Source organism: Rana temporaria, chromosome 12, assembly GCF_905171775.1.
Source record: "Rana temporaria chromosome 12, aRanTem1.1, whole genome shotgun sequence".
NCBI classification, from domain to species: Eukaryota; Metazoa; Chordata; class Amphibia; order Anura; family Ranidae; genus Rana; species Rana temporaria.
The window spans coordinates 107,865,995-107,890,772 of NC_053500.1; the positions used below are offsets into that span (position 1 = coordinate 107,865,995).

The 24,778-nt window shown below is 45.1% G+C and overlaps 1 protein-coding gene across 1 annotated transcript; it reads right to left on the minus strand.

Moving 5' to 3' along the window:
- Nucleotides 1-24,776, minus strand: JMJD6 (jumonji domain containing 6, arginine demethylase and lysine hydroxylase). Its single transcript, XM_040330103.1, has 6 exons — nt 24,546-24,776; nt 16,070-16,458; nt 14,722-15,008; nt 14,101-14,236; nt 8,608-8,746; nt 1-150 (listed from the first exon to the last, which is right to left on the minus strand). Exons 1-6 carry the CDS (start codon nt 24,672-24,674, stop codon nt 19-21), a joined length of 1,212 nt encoding a protein of 403 aa, XP_040186037.1. The 5' UTR covers nt 24,675-24,776; the 3' UTR covers nt 1-18.
- Nucleotides 24,777-24,778: the final 2 nt, after the last annotated feature.

Sequence of the window (24,778 nt, forward strand, 5' to 3'; positions counted from 1 at the left end):
GTGTTTATGGTGTCAATATCATCGGGATGAGCTGCGTTCTTTGCTCACACAGTCATCCTGCGTAGTAATATCTCCATTGCCCATCCCACCACATGTTCTTCTCTTCTTTTTTCTGTGGGCAATAGTCTCTGCTCCAGAGCTCGAGTCATCCTGGGTGAAGAAAAGAATGAAAACCATTTTAGGATTATAACAATCTACCATTTACATCCCATAATTATAAAAGATGTTATAGTGGTAGAACACGAGCCACCGACCCCTAAAAGGATCTCACTTTCTGATGTTCCTGACACATTTACAAGCCCAATTTTATGAGGGACAGTGGCATGGGCATAAGACTTTCTACCTTGCAGTTTTCCTTTTAGTTTCAAACCCCACTAGACTACGTGGATTTTTCTGACTTACCGCCAACAATGGTTTTCCTAGGTCAGTTCCAGATGCCTGCTGTGTAAGGCAATATTCAAACTTTAAACATCAAATATGTCAAACTTGTGAAGGGATCCCGTTTATCCACCCTTTCCTCCCCATCTATCTGACCACAAAAGACCTGCTCACAAAATACAAGGGAAGAGCAGGGACAGGTAGGCCACATGATCTCTTTATCCATACACAGAATGTATTCCGTTTACAAATAAACATGTCCGTGTGAAAGGACAAGGGGAAAGGATGAGAGATGAGCCGAGAGTAGTAACTGGCATGAATGAAACTAGAATTATAAAATCACACAGCAGCCACCTGGACCTAGGAGAGTCAAAAAATAACTCAATTTGTACACAGAAAAAAAAATAGGATTTTTGTACTCACCGTAAAATCCATTTCTCTTCCGTTCATGGATGGACACAGCAGCATCTGACCTTAGGGTATTATCCTCCTTTCTAGGAGATTGACTAGGCAGAAAAACGGCATGTTAAGTGTTAAACACTCCACACAGTACAGCTCCTCCCAGGGTGCGGTTCCCCCCGGTACATCCCCCACTCTCTGCTCTGCAGCCTCAGTTCGTAACAAGCAGTACAAACAAAGGAGGGGTGGGTGCCGTGTCTGTCCATGAACTCAGAGAAATGGATTTTACGGTGAGTACAAAAATACTATTTTCTCTTCCGATCATGGATGGACACAGCAGCATCTGACCTTAGGGACGTCCCCAAGCAGTGTCAAAAAAATCGAGGGGTGGGAAAAACACAGCAAACCAACCAGAGCTCCTCAACGGAGGAACTTCAACCTTAAACAGCCGCCTGCAAAACCTTGTGGCCGAAGGAGGCATCGGAAGATGCACTCACATCCACCTTGTAAAACTTTGAGAAGGTGTGGACTGACGACCAGGTCGCTGCCTTAAACGCCTGTAAAACAGACGCTTAATGGCGGAAAGCCCAAGAGGCAGCAATTGCCCTGGTCGAATGCGCCGTAACCGGAAAGGGGGGCGCCCGCCCCTTTAGGGCATAGGCCTGAAGCACAACCTGCCTGATCCACCTAGAAATGGTGGCTGACGAGACCGCCAGACCCTTCTTAGGACCAGTCACCGTCACGAACAGTGAACCCGACCTCCGAAACAGAGCCGTAGCAGACAGGTACACCCGACAGACCCCGGTCCCTCAGCACCTGGCTCTCAATAGCCACGCCGTTAAAGCAAACGACTGTAAAGCAGGATGAAAGATAAAAACCTGCGACAGAAGATCCTCTCGCAGTGGCAGGCGCCACGGAACATCTGCCACCAGACCTGCGTACCAGTTCAGTAAGTGTCTTGTGACACTAGAGCCCTGGCCAAGACCGCTCTCACCGCCGACCTCACCACCGTGAACATGTAGCAGCTCACAGCCTCAGCTCTATCTGCGGGGTCCTTGAAAGCGGGAGCCCCCTCCACAGGTAACGTGGTAGCTTTGTTCAGTCTGGACACAGGGGGGTCCACTGACTGAGGAGAGGTCCACTATTTCAGGAAGTCCTCCTCAAAAGGATAACGGACCGCAAAGCATTTTGGAACAGAAAAAACCTTTTGCGGCCGATCCCATTCCTTGAACAACATTTTTTCCAGATAAGGAACACAAGGAAACACTTTTGCAGTGCGGCCTGGCTTGCGGAACTCAAAAGGGACAGACATCTCTGATGTCTCCACCGAATGCTCAATTTTCTTAGTATCCCGCACCGCAGTGATAAGAGCTCCCACTAGCGCCCTATCATGCGCTGACCCTGATGCAGAGTCATCCTCCCTGTCCGTGTGGACTAGGCCTGCATCCTCTGACACCTCGGAACCAGGGCTGGGAGCAGTAGCTGGGCCCGATTCCGTGTCAGAGGCATCCCCAGAAGAAGGCGCTTTTTACCCCCCTCTGGCCACGCGCCGCTTCAATCCTGGCAAAAAAAAACGCCTCTAGGACTGCCGTCATGGCATCCACAGAGGCCGCAGGTACAGGGGCACTAAGGGTTAACTCTGGCATGTCTGGGGGAGAAGCATCCGGTTCGGACGCCATGCTGACACACCCTTTTGCCACCCTTGGGATGCAAGGCAAGACCCATAGGCCACCCTCCGCAGCAGAGAACAGGGGACCCCCCAGAGGACTCACCACCCAACCAGGCCTGCACTGCTGCTGTCTGCCCCAGAGCGCTGCTCTGTGCTGTGCTGTCCCTCAGAAAGTGTGCTGGAGCCGATGAGAAGAAAAGTAGCCGCTCAGATCAACCAAGGAACTTTTACTCACTGGATCCAAACCATGGGTGCCGGCAATGCAATATTGAAGAGAAGAAGCTGGGACAGCCGCACTCCAAAAACGTTCCTTTTTATTAAAGCTGGTCACAGAACATCACACGCCACAGCAAACAATCAGGAAAAGGCTAACGCGTTTCACACTGTGCTTCAGTGCTTATTCATAGCTCTATCAATAAGCACTGAAGCACAGTGCGAAACGTGTTAGCCTTTTCCTGTTTGCTGTGGCGTGTGATGTTCTGTGACCAGTTTTAATAAAAAGGAAAGTTTTTGGAGTGCGGCTGTCCCAGCTTCTTCTCTTCAAGTGTGCTGGAGCCGTTTGCGAAGTTTTTTCAGCCACTAGAGGCAAAAACCCATTCCAAAATGGATGCCGACATGCAAAAAGAGCATGTGGGCTACAAGAAAATGGCCACGATCTACAATAAAGGCGCCCGTCGCCGCCAAAATGGCGGCCGCGAATGAAGTAAACACACACAAATAGTGAAAACACCCGGGACCCCCGGACAGCCCCCCCCCCCGCACACACGGCAGCACCCCCAAGCAGACACAGACCCCAGCCACTGGATGGAGCCCCTCAGGCGGACCCCCCACCTCACGGCCGAACCCCGCCACCCAGAACGTGGGGAAAGGAGGGAGAGGAAAGTAGGGCGGACCCCCAATTGACCTTCCCAGGAATACACCAGCGGCACCACCCTGCCAAAGCAAGGGGACTGCTACTTACCTGCCTGCGACCACCAGCTGGAGGCATCCCGGACAGAACCAACGACCATGGCATGGCTGTCGGCCCAGCACACTGTGACACGGACATAAAACCCGGTCATATGTGCGCCCTGGAGCGTATAGCTCACCGGCCACCCATGGAGCAACGGGGCATGTCGTGGATGGCCCAGCGCGTAGCTAAAGGCCGGCACATGCTCGATGTCCGAACTTGGGGGGGGGGGGGGAGACTACAAGGATCGAGGATCCAGCCCATCAACCAGTCGGCAGTTGATTGTAGATCTCAGGATCCAAAAATGCAGGAAAAGCAAGAAAATTTAAAAAAAAAAATCCCCAGAGCACATGGGCCCAGGAGGAGCCATGTCATCTCCTTTGCTAGGCAGAAAAAACTAGGGCTGCAGAGTAGAGAGTGGGGGATGTACCCGGGGGAACCACTGTACTGTGTGGAGTGTTTAACACTTAACATGCCGTTTTTCTGCCTAGTCAATCTCCTAGAAAGGAGGATAATACCCTAAGGTCAGATGCTGCTGTGTCAGTCCATGAACAGAAGAGAAATATTTTTTTTGGACTGGAAATACACTTTAAAACCCACCCCAACTCACTTATACTTGCCTTCCCTATGCTTCACCAGAACTCCTTTCTTCCCTACAATCCTAACCCTGCTGGCTGTATACCATAGTTTAGGCAGGGTTAATATCTACCTTTAATGTAACAATGTTTGGGCCTGGTGACTGGCCACCAAGCCAAAGCAATGCATGCACCATGGAGGGGGCTCATATAGGCTTCCCTATACCTGGAAGCACTGAATACTTCATCTTACAATCCAATGCTGTGCCTGCTGCTCTCTCTCCTCTCAGGACACAGAGGCAGCAGATGGAGTCATTGGCTGCCGTCAATCACAACCTTTGAGCAGGGCGCACGCAGCCCAGAAGCGAGCCCACAAGTGTACCCCAAAGCAAGCAGCTTGATATTGTGGCACACACAGAAAGAGAAGGTTTCTCTGCAGGGAACCCCAGAAGAGAAGGTTCAGGACGCTCAGTGCAATACCATTTTACATTGCAAGGAAGTATAAAACATATTTGGTTTAAAAAAAAAAAAAAAAAAAAATTAAAAGAAGGGGAAGGATCTTTTACAACCACTTTCCGACCAGACTATAACCAAAAGATGGCTACAGTGCAGTGGTCCAGTTCTAGGAGGGTGAACTCCCTGAAACAAGCTCCAACCCCGCCCCCCCCCCCCCCCCGGCGCCCATCCTGTGCACTCTAATCGCATAGCTGATCACAGATCGGGTAAAGGGCACAGAGGCTCTTTACCATGTGATCAGCTGTGATCAAAGGACATTCGATAGCCGGTAAGTGTGGCAGAGGACATTTACAACAGGGTTTGACAAAATCCGGGCGATTGCGACCAGAATTAGCGACCTGGCGCCCGGGGAAGGAAGCTTAGGCCTGCAGAAGGCCACAAAGCCGCGGCCTCAATTACTGGCCGACGCGATCTCACGTGTAGAGACACAGGATACCCCATCCTGTGTTTCCGTGCGCCCCCCCCCGCCACGTGATCGCGTCAGGCCACGCCAGCCATTGAGGCTACGGCTTTGCGGCCTTCTGCAGGCCTATGCTTCTTTCTGTGATCTGGCGCCATCTTGTGGTGGCTGCTGGCATGACAAGTAAACCAATTCTAATGGAGCTTCCCCAGTGTTTTCACTGCCATCTCCTTCCCTTTAATTAAAGCCCCCAAACATTATATATATTTTTAATAACACCCTAGAGAATAAAATGGCGGTCGTTGCAATGCTTTCTGTCACACTGTATTTGCGCAGCGGACTCACAAGCGCATTTTTTTGTGAAAAAATGCACTTTTTTTAATTAAAAAAAAATTAAACAGTAAAGTTATAGCCCAATTTTTTTTTATATTGTGAAAGATAATGTTACTCCGAGTAAATCAATACCCAACATGTCACGCTTCAAAATTGCGTCCGCTCGTAGAATGGCGACAAACTTTTACCCTTTAAAATCTCCATAGGCAACGTTTAAAAAAAAATTCTACAGGTTGCACGTTCTGAGTTACAGAGGAGGTCTGGGGCTAGAATTATTGCTCTCACTCTACCAATCGCAGCGATACCCTGGCTAACTTTTTTAGCTGGCTCCTAGATTCCAAGCAAATTTGTCAAACCCTGATTTACAATGATAGAAGGGTCCTGAATAATCAGTGTAGCCCCCCAACAGTGCCAATCAGTGACGGAGAAAAATCTTTATTTGCACAAATTTATATGAATTTTTTCTTCAACATTTTTGGATGTTTAGCAAAAAAATTAAATACCCAGTGTTGATAAAATGCCACCAAAAGAAAGCTTGGTCTCCAAAAAAATTATAAAAATGTAATTTGTGTACAGTGCTGCATGACAGTGCAATTGTCATACCAAGTGTGAGTGCTGAAAGCAGGCCTGGGCAGAAAGGGGGGGGGGGGGGGTGAAAGTGCCCAGTATCGAAGTGGTTAACCCAGCAATTGGGGGGGGGGGGGTGCTTCAACAGTCAGGGGGTTGGCTTTAACCACTTATCGCCCGCAGTATGTTTAACTTTCAGTGGGGATATCTGAATGATGCCTGCAGGCATCATTCAGATATCATCTTTTAGAGCCGGCGATTCTGTGCACCGTAACAATCATAGTGGTAGTTCAGCTGTTTGATCGTTCTTACAGGCGACGGGAAGGGACATCCCCCCTCCCGCTATTGAATCCTACAAAGACCTCCAATGTTGTAGAATTACAAGTGAGAATTTTATCCTAAAATGCTCATATGCAAACACTAGCCTTCATATCCTGCACTACAAAACACTTCAACTCCCTTGGGGTGGAGGATGGCTTTTGAATATTGTGACGGATCTCGGATACCCCAGATGGGCATCTCCGCAACACACAGTGACAGTGGGTTCTGTTACAAATATGTTTGAATGAAATCAGGTGAATTAGCCTGGATACAACCTTTTTATATAAATATATCCCTTGGTAAACAAGATGCAATAATAAATATTGTGGCCACCTCATGTGTACAGAAGTTGTTAATCACATTATTTGCACTTAGTGCCTTTTATAGCCGCGGGATTGGGCCTTACTAGAGATCTGTCACAATATATTAAACCATTGCCTGAAAAGGACTCCCTAAAGACGTCAGTTGTAGTAATGCCTATTATCATGTCCTAACAAGTGAAATGTAACTGCTTAAGGAAAGCATGACAGGACAATATGTCGTGTGCCATTTGTGTAACAAGCACACATAATTACCTCCGATGTCAAGGCTAAGCTGCTCTTGCAGCCCGTTTTCATGCGAGTAACAACATCTGGGTTGTAGCTCTGATCACCACTGGTAACAAGTACTGTGCATTGAAAACATGGAAATTCCTGCAATTTTAATACAACCTTCCAACATCCTCATTGGAAAAAAATTGTCACAATTTAGCAGGGTATAGACAACAATGGCCCATGGGAATAAAATATTATAATAGATGGATTAGTTAATAAATGATAAAAGTCCATATTCCTAAAGAGAAATCAATAAAGTCCACAATTCCTTAGTGGCAGCAATCCCAAAGCAGAAGCACGCTCTGAAAAATGTATACAAAGAAAAAACAAAGGCTGCGCCAATCTGAGTGTAGTATAACAAGACATTTTTATAAAATTGAATGAGCAATCAGCCAAATGGCTACTCATACCATGTGCGAGTAGCCATTTGGCTGATTGCTCATTCAATTTTATTAAAATTTCTTGTTATACTACACTCAGATTGGCGCATCCTTTGCCAACATTCTCATTGCTCACTGGCAAAAAACAAAAATTGATAATCTCAAAAATAAGTGGCTAGAAGTTAAAATCAGACAAAGATAAACAGCTAGCCAATTACTTATTTTACTTTATAAGGCAGCTGTAACAGCCACAGTTCCCTGGCAACTATTTAAAAAAAAAAAAAAAAAAAAAAATTATATATAGACAAACATGGTTTTAAAAGAGGAAGATCTTTGCCCTACTTCTCCTGTGGGTCACACGCCTGTGATCCATATTCAGCCAACAGCAGGCTAAACCTGCTATTGGCTGCCGTCACGGAGCTGGACCAGGCTCCAAGATATCCCAACATTAATGTCACGCACCACAGAGCCTGAGCCAGACACTCCCACCCCCTCCACGGCCCAGCATTTTAGTAAGCACTGGAGGGGCAGAGCAGACAGCCAGAGACTGACAGTCACCGGCTCTCTAATGAAGACTGAGATCCAAGGGATCAGCCACCATGTGATCACCTCGGTTCTCCGGCAGGAGGACAAATGCAGCATTAAGCCGGTGCTGCATTCAGCTAAGCAAGTATAAATTTCACATTTAACCACTTGCCCAGCAGCTCATGCCGATATACGTCGGCAGAATGGCACTCCTGCACAAACTGACGTACCTGCATGCCTGTAGATTCGATGTCCACCGGCGGCCCGTGATCACGATGAGGAGAGGCAGAATGGGGATTTCCTTCTTCTACCTAGTAACATGACAGATATTCTGTACCCAGTCACCGGAAACAGTGATCTGTCATGTCAGTGGTAGCCCATCCCCCCCTACATTTAGAACACACAACCCCTTGATCGCCCCCTAGTGTTTAACCTCTTTCCTGCCAGTGACATTTATACAGTAATCAGTGGCTATTTTTTGCTCGGATCGCTGTATAAATGTCAATGTCTCAAAATAATGGGAACGGTGCCCAATCTGTCCGCCGAAATGTCGCAGCCCCGGTGGATGTCAATGTTGTTTGGGTACAAGGTTGCACGACCACACAATTGTCTGTTAAAAGCGACACAGTGGCCATTAAGGGGGTAAATTCTTCCAGGGTTGAAGTGGTTAAACCTAGCCTCACTTTGGTATAAGCACTACACTGCGATGGCGCTGTGTACAACTTGTGTTATTTAGCCACAGCCAGATACGAATGCATATACAATGGCTAAGGCAACTGCTACAATCCCTGCAAGCTCCAGATTTATAGACTACATAGTCCAACTGGAGCTTTGCACACAAGGTATTGAGCATTGTGCTTCCTGACATCAAATGTGCAAAAAAAGCTTGTTAACCAACACCCACAGCAGCTAAACGCAGTGTGATCCAGGCTCTACCTGCATTATTGAGCTATACAAACTGCCTGTGAGCAGATTTCTTATTGATCTTTCCACAAGTCTCACCTCGGAGCCAGATTCTGAAGAACTTGAGGAAGAAGAACTAGATGAATCACTTGAAGAGTCAGATGCAATCCCTGTCGATTCCTGCAAATCCACAGTATCTGCAAGAGTTGCCAGATCAGGACGTTCCTGTTTCAAGATTCTGTGAATTCAGAGGGAAAAAATTTGTAAGTAATAAAGAAAAACACAAAGGACAGCAGTTTATTCACCTCTGGTCCACATACAGAAGGTGTGACCAAGAACTGTCACAGCCAATCGGTGCAGGGAACGAAGCGTGCACCAAGTGTACTAAATGATTGGGAAAGTTAGGGAAGCAGGTGTGGCACTGTAGGAGGGTGTGGCTGTAGGACTGACGTCATGTATTGTGTCTCCCTATAAAAGGGATGACTATATCGATGCAGCCGCCACAGTGAAGCACGGGGAAGCCGTGTTTACATACGGCTCTCCCCGTTCATCAGCTCCGGGGAGCGATCGCGACGGAGCGGCTATAAACGAATAGCCGCGCCGTAGTCCCGGATCGCTCCCCGCGGGAATCCGACCACCGCATGTAGCGGGGGGGGGGGGGGGGGGGGGCGCGATGGTAATGTGACCCAAGTCATTAATAGTCCATCATAAAGTGCTTGATAAAAAAATTTGATGCGTGCCTTGTGGAAAAAAACGTGGTTGCATCTGGAGCCAGGTGACGTCAGTACGACAAAACCGGTAGGGCAGAGTCAGCAGAAGCTCGCATCACTTCCGGTTGTCAGCATTATATGTGTTTTTTACTTGTTGCAAATGCGAGTACCTCACACTTTTTAAATTATCAAAACTGTGTAAACGGTAATACACTATTGGGCGTCCTCTTTTTTCCCTCCATACAGGTTACCACTGGAGTTCCACTACTAGCGCAACAGGGATAGGCGAACCGCCAGAGTGCCCCACAGTGGCCGACACTGTATGTCTCATACCCCTAGGGGGCAAGGAATATCTGGCGAGTGCAGTTCATATAAGAGCACAGATAGCCATGTTTGCTGTGACCACTCACAAAAATACAACCACGTTTTTTTCCCCACAACATGGCGCACATCAAATTTTTATCAAGCACTTTATGATGGACTATTAATGACTTGGTTTACATTACCATTATAATTTTTTGTTTTTTTATTATCATTTTTAATCTTTGTTTTTATCAGTACTGTTTTTCAGATGATCTTTTATCATTTTATGCTTTTATCTATCAGTTTTTGCACATTACTACACATATATATAATCCCTTTAAATGCAACTAATTTTTCAAACAGGAATAGGGTGGGACTTTTTTTTCCCCCCGGTGCTAGGTAAAACCAAAGTAGTAAAGTTTAAACCATGTACATTTTATTCATAGAAAAAGTTAAGATGCATTTACAAATTACAGATGCATGCAAGTAAATAAGCAACCAATAGTGTTACATTGTATTGGATTCCAAATGCACTTGGGTTTTCTACATGTTTTGCAGAGTAGGCTTCTTCAGGGGGTTTTAAAGTTCAACCCAGATGAAACAAGAGGCCAGAGATGTGTAGGGGAAGATGCCAGAGAGCTGAGAAGGGCGAGCGGCCCCTCCCCCCCCACGGTCCAAAACGGGTCACTCACTCCCCCCACACAACCAGATGGAGTCAACTGCAGAGCGGGCACAACAGCATAGGGCAGCTTCAATTAACAATACAGTAATATTGTGGCAATGGTGCCAACTTCCGATCAGACTAACCACTTCAATACAGGGCACTTTTCCCCTTCCTGCCCAAGCCAATTTTCAGCTTGCAGCGCTGTTGCAATTTAAATGGCAATTGCGCGGTCATGCAAGGCTGTACCCAAACAATTTTTATAATTTTGTTGCCACAAAGAGAGCTTTATTTTGGTGGCATTTGATCACCTCTGGGATTTTAAAATTTTTGCTTAACAAACTGTCAGCGCTTACGGTCACACTAGTTCCGGATCCTAGCTTCTGGTTTCTCCCAGCACGAGTGGAACGCATGCCAGATTGGACGTGAGCCCAGCGGTGAGCAGCCCCCATATTGCAATTCATGTTAGCTAAGGCACTTACAAATTTAAGCAGGAATTGTTTTTATTAAACGGTATTGCGCTATGGATTGTCCCTTTCCTTGTGAGATAATTTGGAAAAAAGGACACAATACAGAGATTTCATCTAATTAACCAAGGGTTCCCATCAGGATTTCCCTACAGCGCAATAGACCTCGTTTAAATTAAAGAGATCATTATTCATCTGGTGAGCAGTTTTCATATCAGAGCAGTTTTGAGGGTGTTAAGTTCATGGTGAAGGATTTCCTTTTCATTTCTGCCGTCAAGATTTGAGTTCCCATTCTTGCGAATATGAACTTATGTTTTTCCTAAAATTGTTTAAACAAGTTTGTGGTCACATTTTCTATACGATTTGTTGCTATATATATATATATATATATATGTGCTGTTACTGATTAAAATTTTCGTATTCAATTAATCCTTTTTTCTTTTTTTAATCGATTAAACGACTAATTTAAATTAGAACGCACATACAGAGCCAACTACTTTTAGCTGATCTCCTTACATTGCAACTCTGCATTAGTCAGTGGTAAATTTGGTATACACTATATACAATCACCTGACACTAGTTAGTTTCCACAATCCATGACTTAAAACTTCACAGTTCACACAAATGCGTTTTAAATTCAAACTGTAGCACTGATGCAAGTAATTTTTTCTTATTAAACTTTAAGAAAAACTTAGAAAGTTAGTTTAAATTTAATTATAAAACTTATCTAGTATATTGACTGTCAGTCACTTTATAGTAGGCATCACTTTAGCCAGACATGATCGCATTTTACTGACAATATACCCTGAAGAACTGAACAGTCTTTCGCATGGAACAGATGTTGCCGATACACAAAGAATTGTCTGCACATAACTGCTTAGGACAGGAAAACAATGGTTATTTTTGCCCCCTTCCCCTGATGGAGCCTGATGCATCCTCCTGCTCCACAGATGCAAAGGTACCTCAATCCAATGGGTGCAGTTTGCTCGCATCCAGCAGGGTAAGTCTCACTGTCCGGTGACGTCAAGAATTTTGATTGATCAAAATTAAAGATTAAATCGAGGAATTAATCTTTAATTTCCCCAGCGCTAATTTTTATATATATATATATATATATATATATATATATAAGCACTTTTTTTGCACGTCACTTTATTCCATGTAATATGGTCATTTACCAATAGGTACATAATTTAGGTTTTCAGCGTCCCCTATCACTTATTTATCTAATTGTACGGTGTGTCCGGCATTGCTAAATAGGGGAGCAGCTATACGCTTACTAAGATCTATAGTATCAAATAACATTTGGCGCAAGGTTTCCACCCTTTAACCACTTCAGTACCAGGCACTCACCACCCTTCCTGCCCAAGCTAATTTTCAGCTTTTAGTGCGGTCTTTGTTTAAATGACAATTGCACGGTCATGCTACACTGTACCCAAACAGGATTTTTATCATTTCGTTCCCACAAATAAAGATTTCTTTTGGTGGCATTTGATCACCTCTGCGGTTTTATTTTTTGCTAAATAAAAGAGACAGGACATTTTTTGAAAAAAAAAAAAAAAAAAGACAAAAAAAAAAAAAAAAAAAAAGAAGAAGAAGGATTGTTTCCAGTTATAACATTTTGTAAATAAGGACGTTTTCTCCTTCACTGATATTGGTGCCGCCTTGACGATGGGCATCCCTTGTGGCACTGACAAGCATTGTGGATGGGCACCGATTGGCAGCTGCCTGGGCACAGATTGGCATTTCCTGGTGGTCCATTCCAGCATCCTGTGGTCCTGGGTGGGCATCCTAGTGGAGCGGGGCTGTGCTGATAAACAATCAGCACAGAACTCCCCACCCCCATCAGGAGAGCAGCCGATCGGCTCTTTTACTCGTGTCTGTCAGACACGAGTGAGGAAAAGCCGATCAACAACTCTTCCTGTTTACATTGTGGTCAGCCGTGACTGGACACAGCTAATTACGTGGTAAAGAGCCTCCGTCGGAGGTGCTTTACCAAGATCGGTGGTGAAGTGTCTCAGTCTAACACACCGATCACCGCGATGCACACCCCCACGGACGCACGGCGGCTGTAATCCTGCTGGACGTCATATGACGTCCAGTCAGGATAACGCAACCACCGCCCAGCCATCATTCTGCTATAGGCTGGACAGGAAGTGGTTAAACAATATAACACTATTGGTGGCTTTATTTACTTACCTGTATCTGTATGTGGATTTTTACTCTATGAATACAAATTTACATGTTTTAAACTTTACTTATTTGGCACCTAAAAAATAAATTAAAAAAAAAAACCCACTTCATTCCTGATTGAATAATGGGTGCAGTAAAGAGTGGACCATAGAGCAACCATCAGAAATTGCCATTTCCAGAATTAAGCAAACCAGCTTTTTGGTCTCATGGCTCTCTGTAGGGTAACCAACACCTGCAGGCATCAATAGTGCCCATTTCTCATCTTGCAGGCAGTTTGTACACTTGCAACACATAGGTTTGCTGTAAATATCATCAATATTCCCCAACTTTTAGGCCTTGTTCACACCATGGTGCAGAGACGTCAGTTTTTCTGCACGGACTCTGCACAGGCACACAAAAAAACAAACAATCGTTCTCTATGGTTTCACTGTTCACACCACATTAGGATCACGTTTTTTCTTCCTGCGCAGAAACCTGCAACATGTATGCAATTATCTGCACAGAAGGAAAAAAACTGACATGACAAACATTGGTGTGAATGGGGCACATAACTGACGCGAATGAAAACTGATGTCAACATGCATAAAAACTCACTAAGGGCTCGTTCACACCACACATGCATAAAAACTGATGGGAAAAACATGCAGAATGCACTTGCAGACACGAGTTTACATTAGTTTAAAATCAGTTTCATGCACAGACTGACATCACATTTTGTGTGCTCATTCTATCAGTGCCCACCATCCTTTTTTCCTCCTCTGTGCCCGCCATTTTGTCCCCCAGTGTCTCCCACCATTGTTTTCATCTGTGCCCATATGCCGTCTTCCACCCCCCCCCCCAATCATTGCCTGGCAACACATTCCCCCTTGCAGCAGACAAACCACAGTGGCAGCATTATCCCAGCCGGTATTGAACATGATGTAAAGTAGATGAGCAGTATAGACACAGAGCACCGCTCTGCTTTCTCTCCCACGGGTTCATGCAGAGCAGGGCTGTCAATTTTGTCTGCATTTTAGTGCAGAGGTGTGAGGAAAAATGCAGACATGCTGCAAAATACTTAACCATAATTACTTGTTTTCTGCATGGCTTACACAGACCTACAGGTCTTTGCAGATGGTGTGACTAAATGAGCATGAAAACTGATGTAATACTGATGAAAACTCATGTCTCTACAAGTGAAATTTGTGTGGTTTTCGCCATCAGTTTTCATGCACGTATGGTGTGAATGAGCCCCTAATGAACAACAACCACCTCTTACCTGTACCATTTTCTTGAAAGTTTGGGGCGTCCTCTTACTGTCTTGTGCCAAACAATAGGGAAGTTCGTGCAGCTGGCAAAGTTTTGGGTAACAGCCATAGTGGTGTCCAGGTTAAGTACAACATGCCACCAACCACCTGAAGAAAACCATATTATAACAAACGATAGGTATAATAAAATATGTAATATAAAACCTCACCATAAACTGAGTGTATATAGGTCTTACAAAAATGTTACAAATAAAAAAAACACACCCACACATTGTACTGAAGCGTGGTGTAGAGAAGGTGCAGTGCTGTAGCACAGATGTGTTGGGTACCATAAAAAGTTACTGGAAAGGCAAATACACACAGCATTGAGCGGCAGGTAGCTCATCTTCACACAGCACACCAAGGTTAAATGGCTTATTTACCTCTACACTTGGTTCATTGCAGCTTATCATGTGGACACATCTACCCTTTTGCCATTTGCAGAAGAGAGCCCTTTAAACCTGTGTAGGCACTGTGGCAAACGCCCAAATAGTGCACCCAAGGCAATGTACTAATAATAATTACCCTATTCTTACCCACAGTGTTCACATTTATTCCAAACTTGGGCACTTTCTGTGGGTAGAAGTATTTACCTGGCACAAATACAGTCTCTCCAGGCTTCTGTAAGATCTCTAGGGGTTTGAATTCAGCAGGCCAGGTAGGAAGCAATGTGCGTGGGTATATGACATTAAACCAAGTGATGGCTTCATCTTGCTGGTTTCCACCTTCTTCCCGTGTCACTTTGATTAGTTCACGTGGGGTATTGGTGGGAAAGAGGCACCAACGCTTGTGGCCATGGACCAGGGCATTCCAGGCACTAGTTCCTAGAGGATCAATGTGTATTCCTGTTCCAGAGCGAGGAGGACCCATCACAAACCACCTGATAGAACATAAGACATAGACAAGAATAAGTCATTTCACATTGCAGGGATATTTTTTTTTTTTTTTGCCACATGCATTCTATATATAGCTGCTCTATATGACATACTAGTTTAATATAAAACTATGTGGCTAGGTTCCCCTTTTCCTTCAGGATTACTCCTGCTTGGCCATTGGCCTGCTTCATATAACTTTTCAGCTGAAATTTTAGTGTCCTCAGTATATGTGCACACCTTTCTTGGACTACTGTCCATCAGGCACTTAATCAGGGTTAAGGGCAGGGTGGATAAAAAGTGACAATTAAAAAAAAAAATGTTTTGAATATAAAGATACATTAATCATTTTGTTTATTCAGCATGAAATTGAGCTTAGTTATGTAGCATGAGGCTTTATATTCTGCAATACTTACATTTTTGGTAAACTTATTTAAAGCGGAGCTCCACCTTAAAGTTGAACTCCCGCTGATCGGATCCCCCCCCCCCCCCCCTTCGGTGTCACATTTGACACCTTTCAGGGGGGGGTGCAGATACCCATCTAAAGACAGGTATTTGCACCCACTTCCGGTCACAGTCTGCGGGCAGAACATCCCCCCCCCCACCTAGTTGTGCTCTGGGAACACTCGGCTCCCAGAGCATAGCGGGAGCCAATCAGAGGCACAGCGCAACTCGCACATGCGCTGTAGGGAACCGGGCAGTGAAGCCGGTAAAAATTTATTATAGCAACAAGTAAAAAATATTGTATTTTTTTTCAAAATTGTCGCTCTTTTTTGTTTATAGCGCAAAAAATAAAAACCGCAGAGGTGATCAAATACCACCAAAAGAAAGCTTTATTTGTGGGGAAAAAAAGGACGTCAATTTTGTTTGGGAGCCACGTCGCACAACCGCGCAATTGTCAGTTAAAGCGAAGCAGTGCCGGAAGCTGAAATTTCACCTGGGCAGGAGGGGGGTATATGTGCCCAGTAAGCAAGTGGTTAAAGCTTGCAGCAGTATGAATGGATTTAGTAACTCATGACGCCTTGTCCCATTTATGACAGAAGTTGAACAAGACGCAATCTCACTGTACCTGTATGGTGGTCTGCGCTTCTCGCCCGCGTACTGAAAGAGGTCATCCGTAAAATATTTTGGCACTTCATAGTCATCCAGTATTTTCTGTCTCTTGGGATGTTCCCCATAACTGCTGTCAAAGATGTAGAGCGGACTGTCATCCCGGGTCCCCTCCATGTACTCAATGTAATACTTCATTTTCATTTTCACAGAATAGCCATCGTTATCCTCTCCACATTTGAACTTCTGATTGCGATACTTGCGTTTCAGCCTTTCCAGTGTCCATTTCTCTTGAGCTGGCCAACCAAACTGAGCATTGGTGAGGACTACTGGCTTGTAAGGCTTCTCAAAGCGCTCAATAAATTCTTCAGGGCTGAGCTGGATAGCGTCAGCCCGCTCTACATTATCCTGTTGTGGGATAAAAAACAAACAGTCTTAAAACTGAACTTTAAGTGGTTCTAAAGACTCAAGTTTTTTTACCCTAATGCATCAAAAAGGACAAGTTAACCCGTTTTAGGGGTGGGCACAGCTCGGCTCAGGAGCTAGCCTGCTCAAGTGCCCCCATAGCAAGAGGCTTGCTATTGAGGGCACTTAGCAATGGGATTCAAAAATAAAAAGTTCAGGTCTGCCATGTGCAAAACCATTGCACAGTGCAAACAAGAACAACATGTTTGTTATTAAAAAAAAATAATGTTTTTCATAAATTTAGACCAAAATTTATTCTGCTACATTTTCTTTGGTCGCTCTCCATCATGACAGATCTCTGAGGGCGGAGACCGGAGGACCTGGGGAGTACGGGGGACCAGGACGACGACACTGGTGAGAGGGAGGCCCGGGGAGGAACATACAGGGGACAGTCAGGGATGATCGGTGCCATAGCAGGTGCAATTACAAGCACCGATCCCCCTGTATAGCCTTTCAATAAAGCAGCTCACAGCTGTGGAAGGGGATAAGCACCTGTCAGTTGCTTTATTGAAAGGCTATACAGGGGGGAAATCGGTGCTTGTAACTGCCCCTGCACCGATCACCTGTAAAGCTGCCAGGCCCCCCTGCTACACTGAGGATTCCTGGCCCGATACAAGTATCAGATTAAGCATTGGAGCATTTGCTTGCACGAGTACCAATACTCATGCAAATGCTTTTATCGGTGCAACCCCAATAGTATATATCTAAAAATTGATCAGTCCCGATGTAATGGCGGCCTATCTAATTTCTTGAGGTCCTAAAATGTCAGAAGCCAAAAACATGGTACAGATGGGCTGTGATTGGCCCATCTGTACCGTGTGATCAAACTGATCAATCACAGCTAGCAACATAGTTGTACACACTGGATGGCATGAAAGAAAGACATCCATTGTGTACAACTGTCATGTGACCTGCTGTGATTTGTCACAGAGGTCACATGGTACCAGCAACGAACCGGTACACTGATGAGTCATCGGCAGTGTCTACTGGATAGAGCCGGTGAGAAATCGCTCTGCTGTGATCCCACAAGATATCATGTGACGTCCACTCGCTTTTGCTACAATACTCACTTTTAATGTAGAGCAGATTTTTTTTTCAGTTATTAAATACATTTTCTTCACAAAAATCAGCTTAAAGTGGAACTCAAACGTGAAACTTCTGCTCATCAGTCTCCTACCCCTTTCAGGGAGATACCCGCTTTTGACAGTTACCTTTCCCCACTTCTGGGAGACTGGGCCATGGCCTGGTCTCCCAGAAGTTCGGCCCCCTCCTCCCTCCGCCACCGGACCAATTAGCAGTAGGGAACCTGCTGTGAAGCTTCACTGCCAGGTTCCCTTACCAGGAATGGTGGCGGCTGCTGGTTGGTCGGCTGGGGTGTGGAAATCACAGCCCTGGAGAGGTAAGTGTCCATATATTGAAAGTCGGCCGCTGCTGTATTCATAGCTGCCAACTTAATTTTTCGTGGGGGGCTCGACCTCCTCAAGTCAAGTCATACTAGATCACTTCAGGCTGGCCCCTTTTGCAGGTAAAGCCATGTAAAACATTAAAAATAATAAGTGTCTATACTGTTCAGGGCTGTGGAGTCGGAGTCGGAGTCGGGGGAAATTTTGGGTACCTGGAGTCGGCAAACAATGCACCGACTCCTACTAAATTTAGATTGGAATTAGAAAAAAAAAATAAAGTTTAAATGTCCCAATTCACAAAAAGTTATAATTAATGACTTCTCTACTGTAAGAATAAAGACCAATGCATGCAGTGCCTCACGTAACCGCAAAACGAACACGTTAAGTGACCGTGAAGAAGCATGCTTTTCATGTGCTTCACTATATGGCACGCAACGCACAATTAGGAGCTGCAATACTTATACTTTCCATAGTGTTGTGTTCTGCTTTTACAGGGAACGCATGTTAGAGAACCAGTAAGTGTCCAAATAAAAAAATTCCAACAGGAGTTTTATAAAGCACTAAAAGAAGTTGAAAAGTATGATCGCTCATCAAAACTTACTGTTGAAGAAGCCATCCTTGTTTATCCAGAGATCGTTAGTGATGTGGCCAGAATAGTTACTGCAATGCCACCCACCCAAGTCAGTGTCGAAAGATTATTTTCAGCCCTAAAAATAATAAAGTCTGACTTAAGAGCCTCTATGAAAGAGGCAATTCTCTTCCTTAGAACTCTATATTGAATTGATTTGCATTTGCTAAGCCTATAACTACATTTCAAGATTAATATAAACCATTTCTAGGTTTTGCAGATTTTGTTTTTGGTTCATTATAGATAAGCTTTGTTTTTGTTCTAAAACAACCAAATAATGTGGTTTGTATTTTTGAACTGGTAAAAATCCTGTTCCTGATGTTTATGCCTGCTGCTACTATCCAGCCACTTGATTGTTTTCATTGTGTTTGTCTTTTGCTTAAACTGTGCAATACAGTAGACTGTTGGCTTCCCAGCCAGAAGTCCTGTGGTAGGTTGCGTTTCTTTCCCTCAAGGAATGTATAAAATACATTCGCATATTAATACAGAGGAGTCGGAGTCGGAGTCGGGAGTACATAAAACTGAGGAGTCGGAGTCGGAACATTTATCTACCGACTCCACAGCCCTGATACTGTTAAAAAAATAAGTAAAAAAAATACACCGTCTCACCCTGCTCTGCACATGCTCAGTTGCGCTCTATTTTTTGGCACTGTGTCAAAAATGTAGGAGGCCAATCGGCTGACAGCATAAAGATTTACTGCGGGGCTTAGGGCTTCTGGGTTTCAGCAAAATGACAGCCTTTAGCAGGAGGAAACCGCAGCAATGCTGGAGGAAATTAACAGCACACACACATTTGGTAGTACAATTAATGTGGAATGTATGTTCCTTGCGAAGGAACATTTATCATCACGTTGCTATGGATAAAGTTCCGCTTTAATGTGCAGGATAGAAATGAACAAAATTAGAATTTTTTAAAGCAGAAATCCTCCTGTTCATAAAAGGGTGTTGACGGCACAGTTCTCCCAATATCAATTGACCAAATAATTTCCTTATAACAGATTTAGTAAACAGTAGAATGACAAATACATTTAGATATATACATTTCCAGGGCCAGTTCTCATGTTGTAGTTTAAATCTATCCACACCCTCTGCTCAACACACTGCAGGTGGTGTGGGTTTATTCATAGGGCGTTTGCTCTGGAATTGTACAGATAGTTGTATTTGTGCACATGATAAGAAAGACCTAACAAAGATGTTGACCTGGGCAAACAGCTCATAGGGTGAAAAGGAAGTGGCCTGTGCTTATTGTCGTTCAAGAAGAAAGCCATCAGCAGACACCCACATGGGCCTACTGGATGCACCAAAGATCTGCTGCTCAATTCCAGCATTGCTGTACTGCCAGACGTCAATGCTGCCAAGTCAAGCAAGGGCAGGTTGGCCACTTCTTCCAAGGAGGTACAACTTGTTCCAATAACCCTGGGGGATGGTCTCCCTTCCTAAGATAGTGGAGGAAGCAAAAACACTGCTCAAAAGAAGGAAGGGTGTGATAGGGGTGTAGATCAAGGGGGGTCAGGGGTGTTCAAACCCCCCCCCAGCATCCTGGCTAAATGCCCAGACAGTGTCCCTGCTGCTTAGCCTCAGTATCCACACAGTAGTAGCAGAGTTGTGTGCAGTAGCCAGTCACTCTTCTGTTGTACCTCATCCCCTCAGTTTAATAAGGGGTCCACCTGAAAAGTATGAAATTACTGCGAGGTCTCAAATGCCAGCAATTGACAGTGCCCGGTTGGGGGAACTCTGACTCCTCATACGAGACAGCTGAAAGGAGACTGGGGATGCAGAAGTTTTCCTATTTCTGTGCCGTGCTGAATCTGAGGTCTGGTAATTGGGGAGGAGAAAGTGAGAATTCCAGTCTAGGGGAGTTTCTTTTGGGGGGGGGTTAAGGAAAGGGGAGAGTTTCTTGCAGTGATTTGCTTCTGGGGGGGGGGGGGGGGAGTTTGATTGGATGAAAGATTTTCTTCATAAATAGGAATCTCTGCTGGGGAGAGTATGCTGACCGAGGGAGTTAAGGACAGGGGAGTTTAATTTTTGGGGGGATATTTGAGGGAGGGAGATATTTTACAGTGGGAATCTTTGCTTGGGGAGGGAGGGTTCTTAGGAGGGAGAAAGGGATTTTTTCCCCCCCATTATACTTACCTAGGTGGATGGAGCATTGATCCCCAGCTGCTTCTAAGACCAATAACAGAGCGATCAAAGACTGCTGATCACTCAGTTCTCAGCCTTCAGTGAGCAAAGAGTGGCGACTGTCAGTCCCTGGCTCTGCCCCCTCCTTCCCCAAGCTCACTGGAATTTCAGACTTTGGAGGGTCAGGAGCGGCTGGCTCAGGGTCCTTACGGCTCACAGAGGGTGACCGAGCTGCTGGTCCAGGCATCTGGGTGAATCCTGACTATAACCACTTCCCATCCAGCCATCGACTATTGACGGCCACAAGGTGGCTCTAAAATGCCGGGAGGCCATCAATATACGGCCTCTCGCCGCTGGGGGGGGGGGGGGTGCACGCCCGCCGCGCCACTCAGGTGCCGAAGCACGTGCCTGCGATGTAAACACAGAGATCCACATCCTGTCAGGGAGAGGAGACCGATGGCGTGTCACGTGTACATAGGGACAACCATCGTCACCTCCCCCAGCCAGTCCCCCCCCCCCCACAGTAAAGAATCACCTAGCAGGGAACACATTTAACCCCTTGATCGCCCCCTAGTGTTAACCCCTTCCCTGACAGTCACATTTATACAGTAAACAGTGCATATGTATAGCACTGTTCGCTGTATAAATGGGAATGGTTCTAAAAATGTGTCAAAAGTGTCCGCCGTAATATTGCAGTCCTGACAAAAATCACAGATCGCTGCAATTACTAGTAAAAATTTCATAATTCTAACCCCTATTTATAGCACTATACGCTTGGTGCTATGAATAAATATTCATTGAATGAATATTAAATGTTATTCCAATAAAACAAGTAAAGTCCATTCAGAAGATAGAGTTTCCATGACTTCAAAACAAGTTAACACCCAGGAAGAAGTGCTGAGGGATTTAGATAGATTCCTCCACTTCTTATTATAGGTCTCCTTACCAACTGGCATGGATCTTTTATTATGGAGATCGCAATCGCCTGTGGCTGTTAACCCTGTCCAGGGTCTCTCAATGGTGACTGTTACCGATGTCCTATTTCCTCCACATGGGGACTCCATACTAGATCTCCCGAATAATTGTTCCCCATGTAAAAATAAAAACTACCATGGTGTAGTACTTCCAGATATTTAATGATAAAAACAAAGACATGCACTTACACTTAGTACAATAAAATAAGCGTCACTGTTGTGATAAATTTCAAGCCGGCCGGCTCTCACTATACGCCCGTCCTTCCGGGTAGTAGCGTAATCTTGTTGTTGAAGTCATGGAAACTCTATCTACTGAATGGAATTTACTTGTTTTATTGGAATAACATTTAATATTCATTGGTTGTTGGGGCTCTTACCAATAAATATCTAAAAAACAAAGTGCAATGTGCCGATCGGCTCTCCCTGTCAGCGTAAACCGAAGAGAGCCATTTACCATCACTTACTGGTTCACGCAATGATCAGCTGTGATTGGACAATGCGGATCACGTGGTAAGAAGCCTCTGTCAGTCAGAGGCTTCATACCACGATCGGAGTTGCTGTGTCAGACTGACACACAGCGCCTCGGATCGCCATGCGTCGGCTGCGATAGCCTGATCACGTCCGGTGAGGATATCACAACCACTTTGCCGCCGTCATTCTGCTATATGGCGGGCGGCAAGTGGTTAAACGTATCTTTTTTTTTTTGTCCAGCGATCGTCTTTGCTATAAAAGGTGCAAGTTGCTCTACAGCCGACTGATCACTTTTACAGAGTGCAGAAGGAGCCACCCCCTCCCATCATTCTCATCTCGCCTGTGCCACCGTGGAGCCCAGGATGGCTGCAGACAGAGGAGAAAAAGCAACATCTTGCTTTCCACTCCTCTGTGAAGAATGAAGCCAGACGTGATGTGGATTAAATCACTTCCGGTTTTGGTTGTTTACTAGCCACTTTGGCCTAGACAAGCATCTGTTCCAACCAATGCTTTTGAAGGCAGAGGAGAGATCTGGGGTCTAATAGCCCCCAGATCTCTCCATAAAGTAGGTGCAACAAATATCTCCTTAACCTCCACGGTTAACCTCTTCCCAACCGAGTCATAGTAAAATGACGTTGGCGGGAACCTCTCGTCTTTCAGACTGGTCGTCATATGACGTCCTTGCTTTTTCCGGCCGCTAGGGGGCGCGCGCCCCCGCCGCATTGCTCAGGACCCGGTGCGCACCCGCGATAGCCCGCAATCATGGCAGGACCATGGATCTGTGTGTGTAAACACACAGATCCATGTCCTGTCAGCGGTGAGGAGACTGATGTGTGTTCCCAGTACAGAGGAACACAGATCGATCTCCACCCCTTGTGAGTCCGCTCCCCCTACAGTTAGAACACTAACCCCTTCCCTGCCAGTCACATTTACACAGTAATCAGTGCAGTTTTATAGCACTAATCGCTGTGTAAATGTGAATGGTCCCAAAAATGTGTCAAAAGTGTCCGATATGTCCACCGCAATGTCACAATAAAAAAAAAAAAAAAAAAAAAAAAAAACGCAGATTGCCGCCATTACTAGTAAAAAAATTAAAATAAAACTGCCATAATTTTATTCCCTATTTTGTAGACGCTAGAACTTTTGCGCAAACCGATCAAATACGCTTATTGCAATTTTTTTACCAAAAATATGTAGAAGAATACGTATTGGTCTAAACTGAGGGAAAAAAAAGTTTTTTTTAAAAAAAATTATATTTATTAAATCAAAAAGTAAAAGATAGTGTTTTTTTTTTTTCCAAAATTGTCGCTCTTCTTTTGTTTATAGCGCAAAAAATAAATAAAAACGTGGTGATCAAATACCACCAAAAGAAAGCTATTTGTGGGGGAAAAAAGGCGTCAATTTTGTTTGGGAGCCACGTCGCACGACCGCGCAATTGTCATTCAAAGTGTGACAGCGTTGAAAATTAAAAATTGGTCTGGGCAGGAAGGGGGTGAAAATGCCCTGTATGGAAGTGGTTAAGGAGATATTTCCAAGAAAGACGGCACCGATGTCTACGGCGCATGCGCCATAGACAACGGCACATGCGCCATAGACAACGGCACGCAGGCACACTGAGCGTGCCGCTACTAATGGAATCATGCTGTTAGTGGCGGCTCCCACGCGCATTAGTGACGTCATCGCTGCTAGTCACAGCGTTGGATCAGCGATACCCAGAAGTCACTCCGGGTATCATGTCGGCGACGGAGGTGTCCAAGGACTGCTGCAGGGGCTTCGTTCTCAGGCAATTCATAATGTGATAGTATGCTATGCATACTAGCTCATTATGCCTTTGTCTTGCAGGTTTTTTTTTTTTTAAGAGAGGGTTTACTTCCTCTTTAATGTGTCGCCTTTGTAGAATTTTAGGTACCATCATAGTGTTGCCGTTTCTCAGGCGTGCAATTTTTTTTTATTTTTACATGTTTGGTATCCATTTACTCAGTGCAACATCTTCTTTTAGATTAAAAAAAATATTATGTTTGTGCGCACTAAAACATTTGTTTTCCTGAACATTTGCATTTGATAAACAGATGCACAAATACTACAAAAAAAAGTTGAAACAATTGCCATTTTATTCTACGGGGCCTCCGCCGTTAGAAAATACATAATACTATAATTCTACATAAGTGGTTGTTTATATGTAGGAGAGAAGGGTCGGGATTGGCTGGAGAAGTTGATGTACAGAACTATATGTCACATGGAGGATGCTGTATTCAGGACCCCCCCCCCCCAGTGCCATGTGTACCCCCAGCACTATGACATAGGTAACCCAGTGTGCTGGAACCCTCCAATATAGGCCGATTATAGGGGAGTCCACCCACCCACAGTCCAGCAGCGCTGGCTCCTCAGTGAGCCCTCCCCCTAGAATGTGTAGAGGTGGGAGCGCTCACTCACCCGCACATTGTTGGCGCTCAGGCTGTACACCTCTATATAATTATGGCGGATCCAGTCCTGCGACTCCTTGAGCTCGGGCCGAGCGCTCCGCTTGGCCTCCTTTATCCTCTTCTTACTCTTATGGTTCATCCCGAGTATTCCTTACCAGGCGCGCTCCAGGCCCCCAGCTATCTCCCAGCCGCTTACCAGACACTCAGCGCCCCGCCCACCTTCACCTACCCCATCTCCGATTG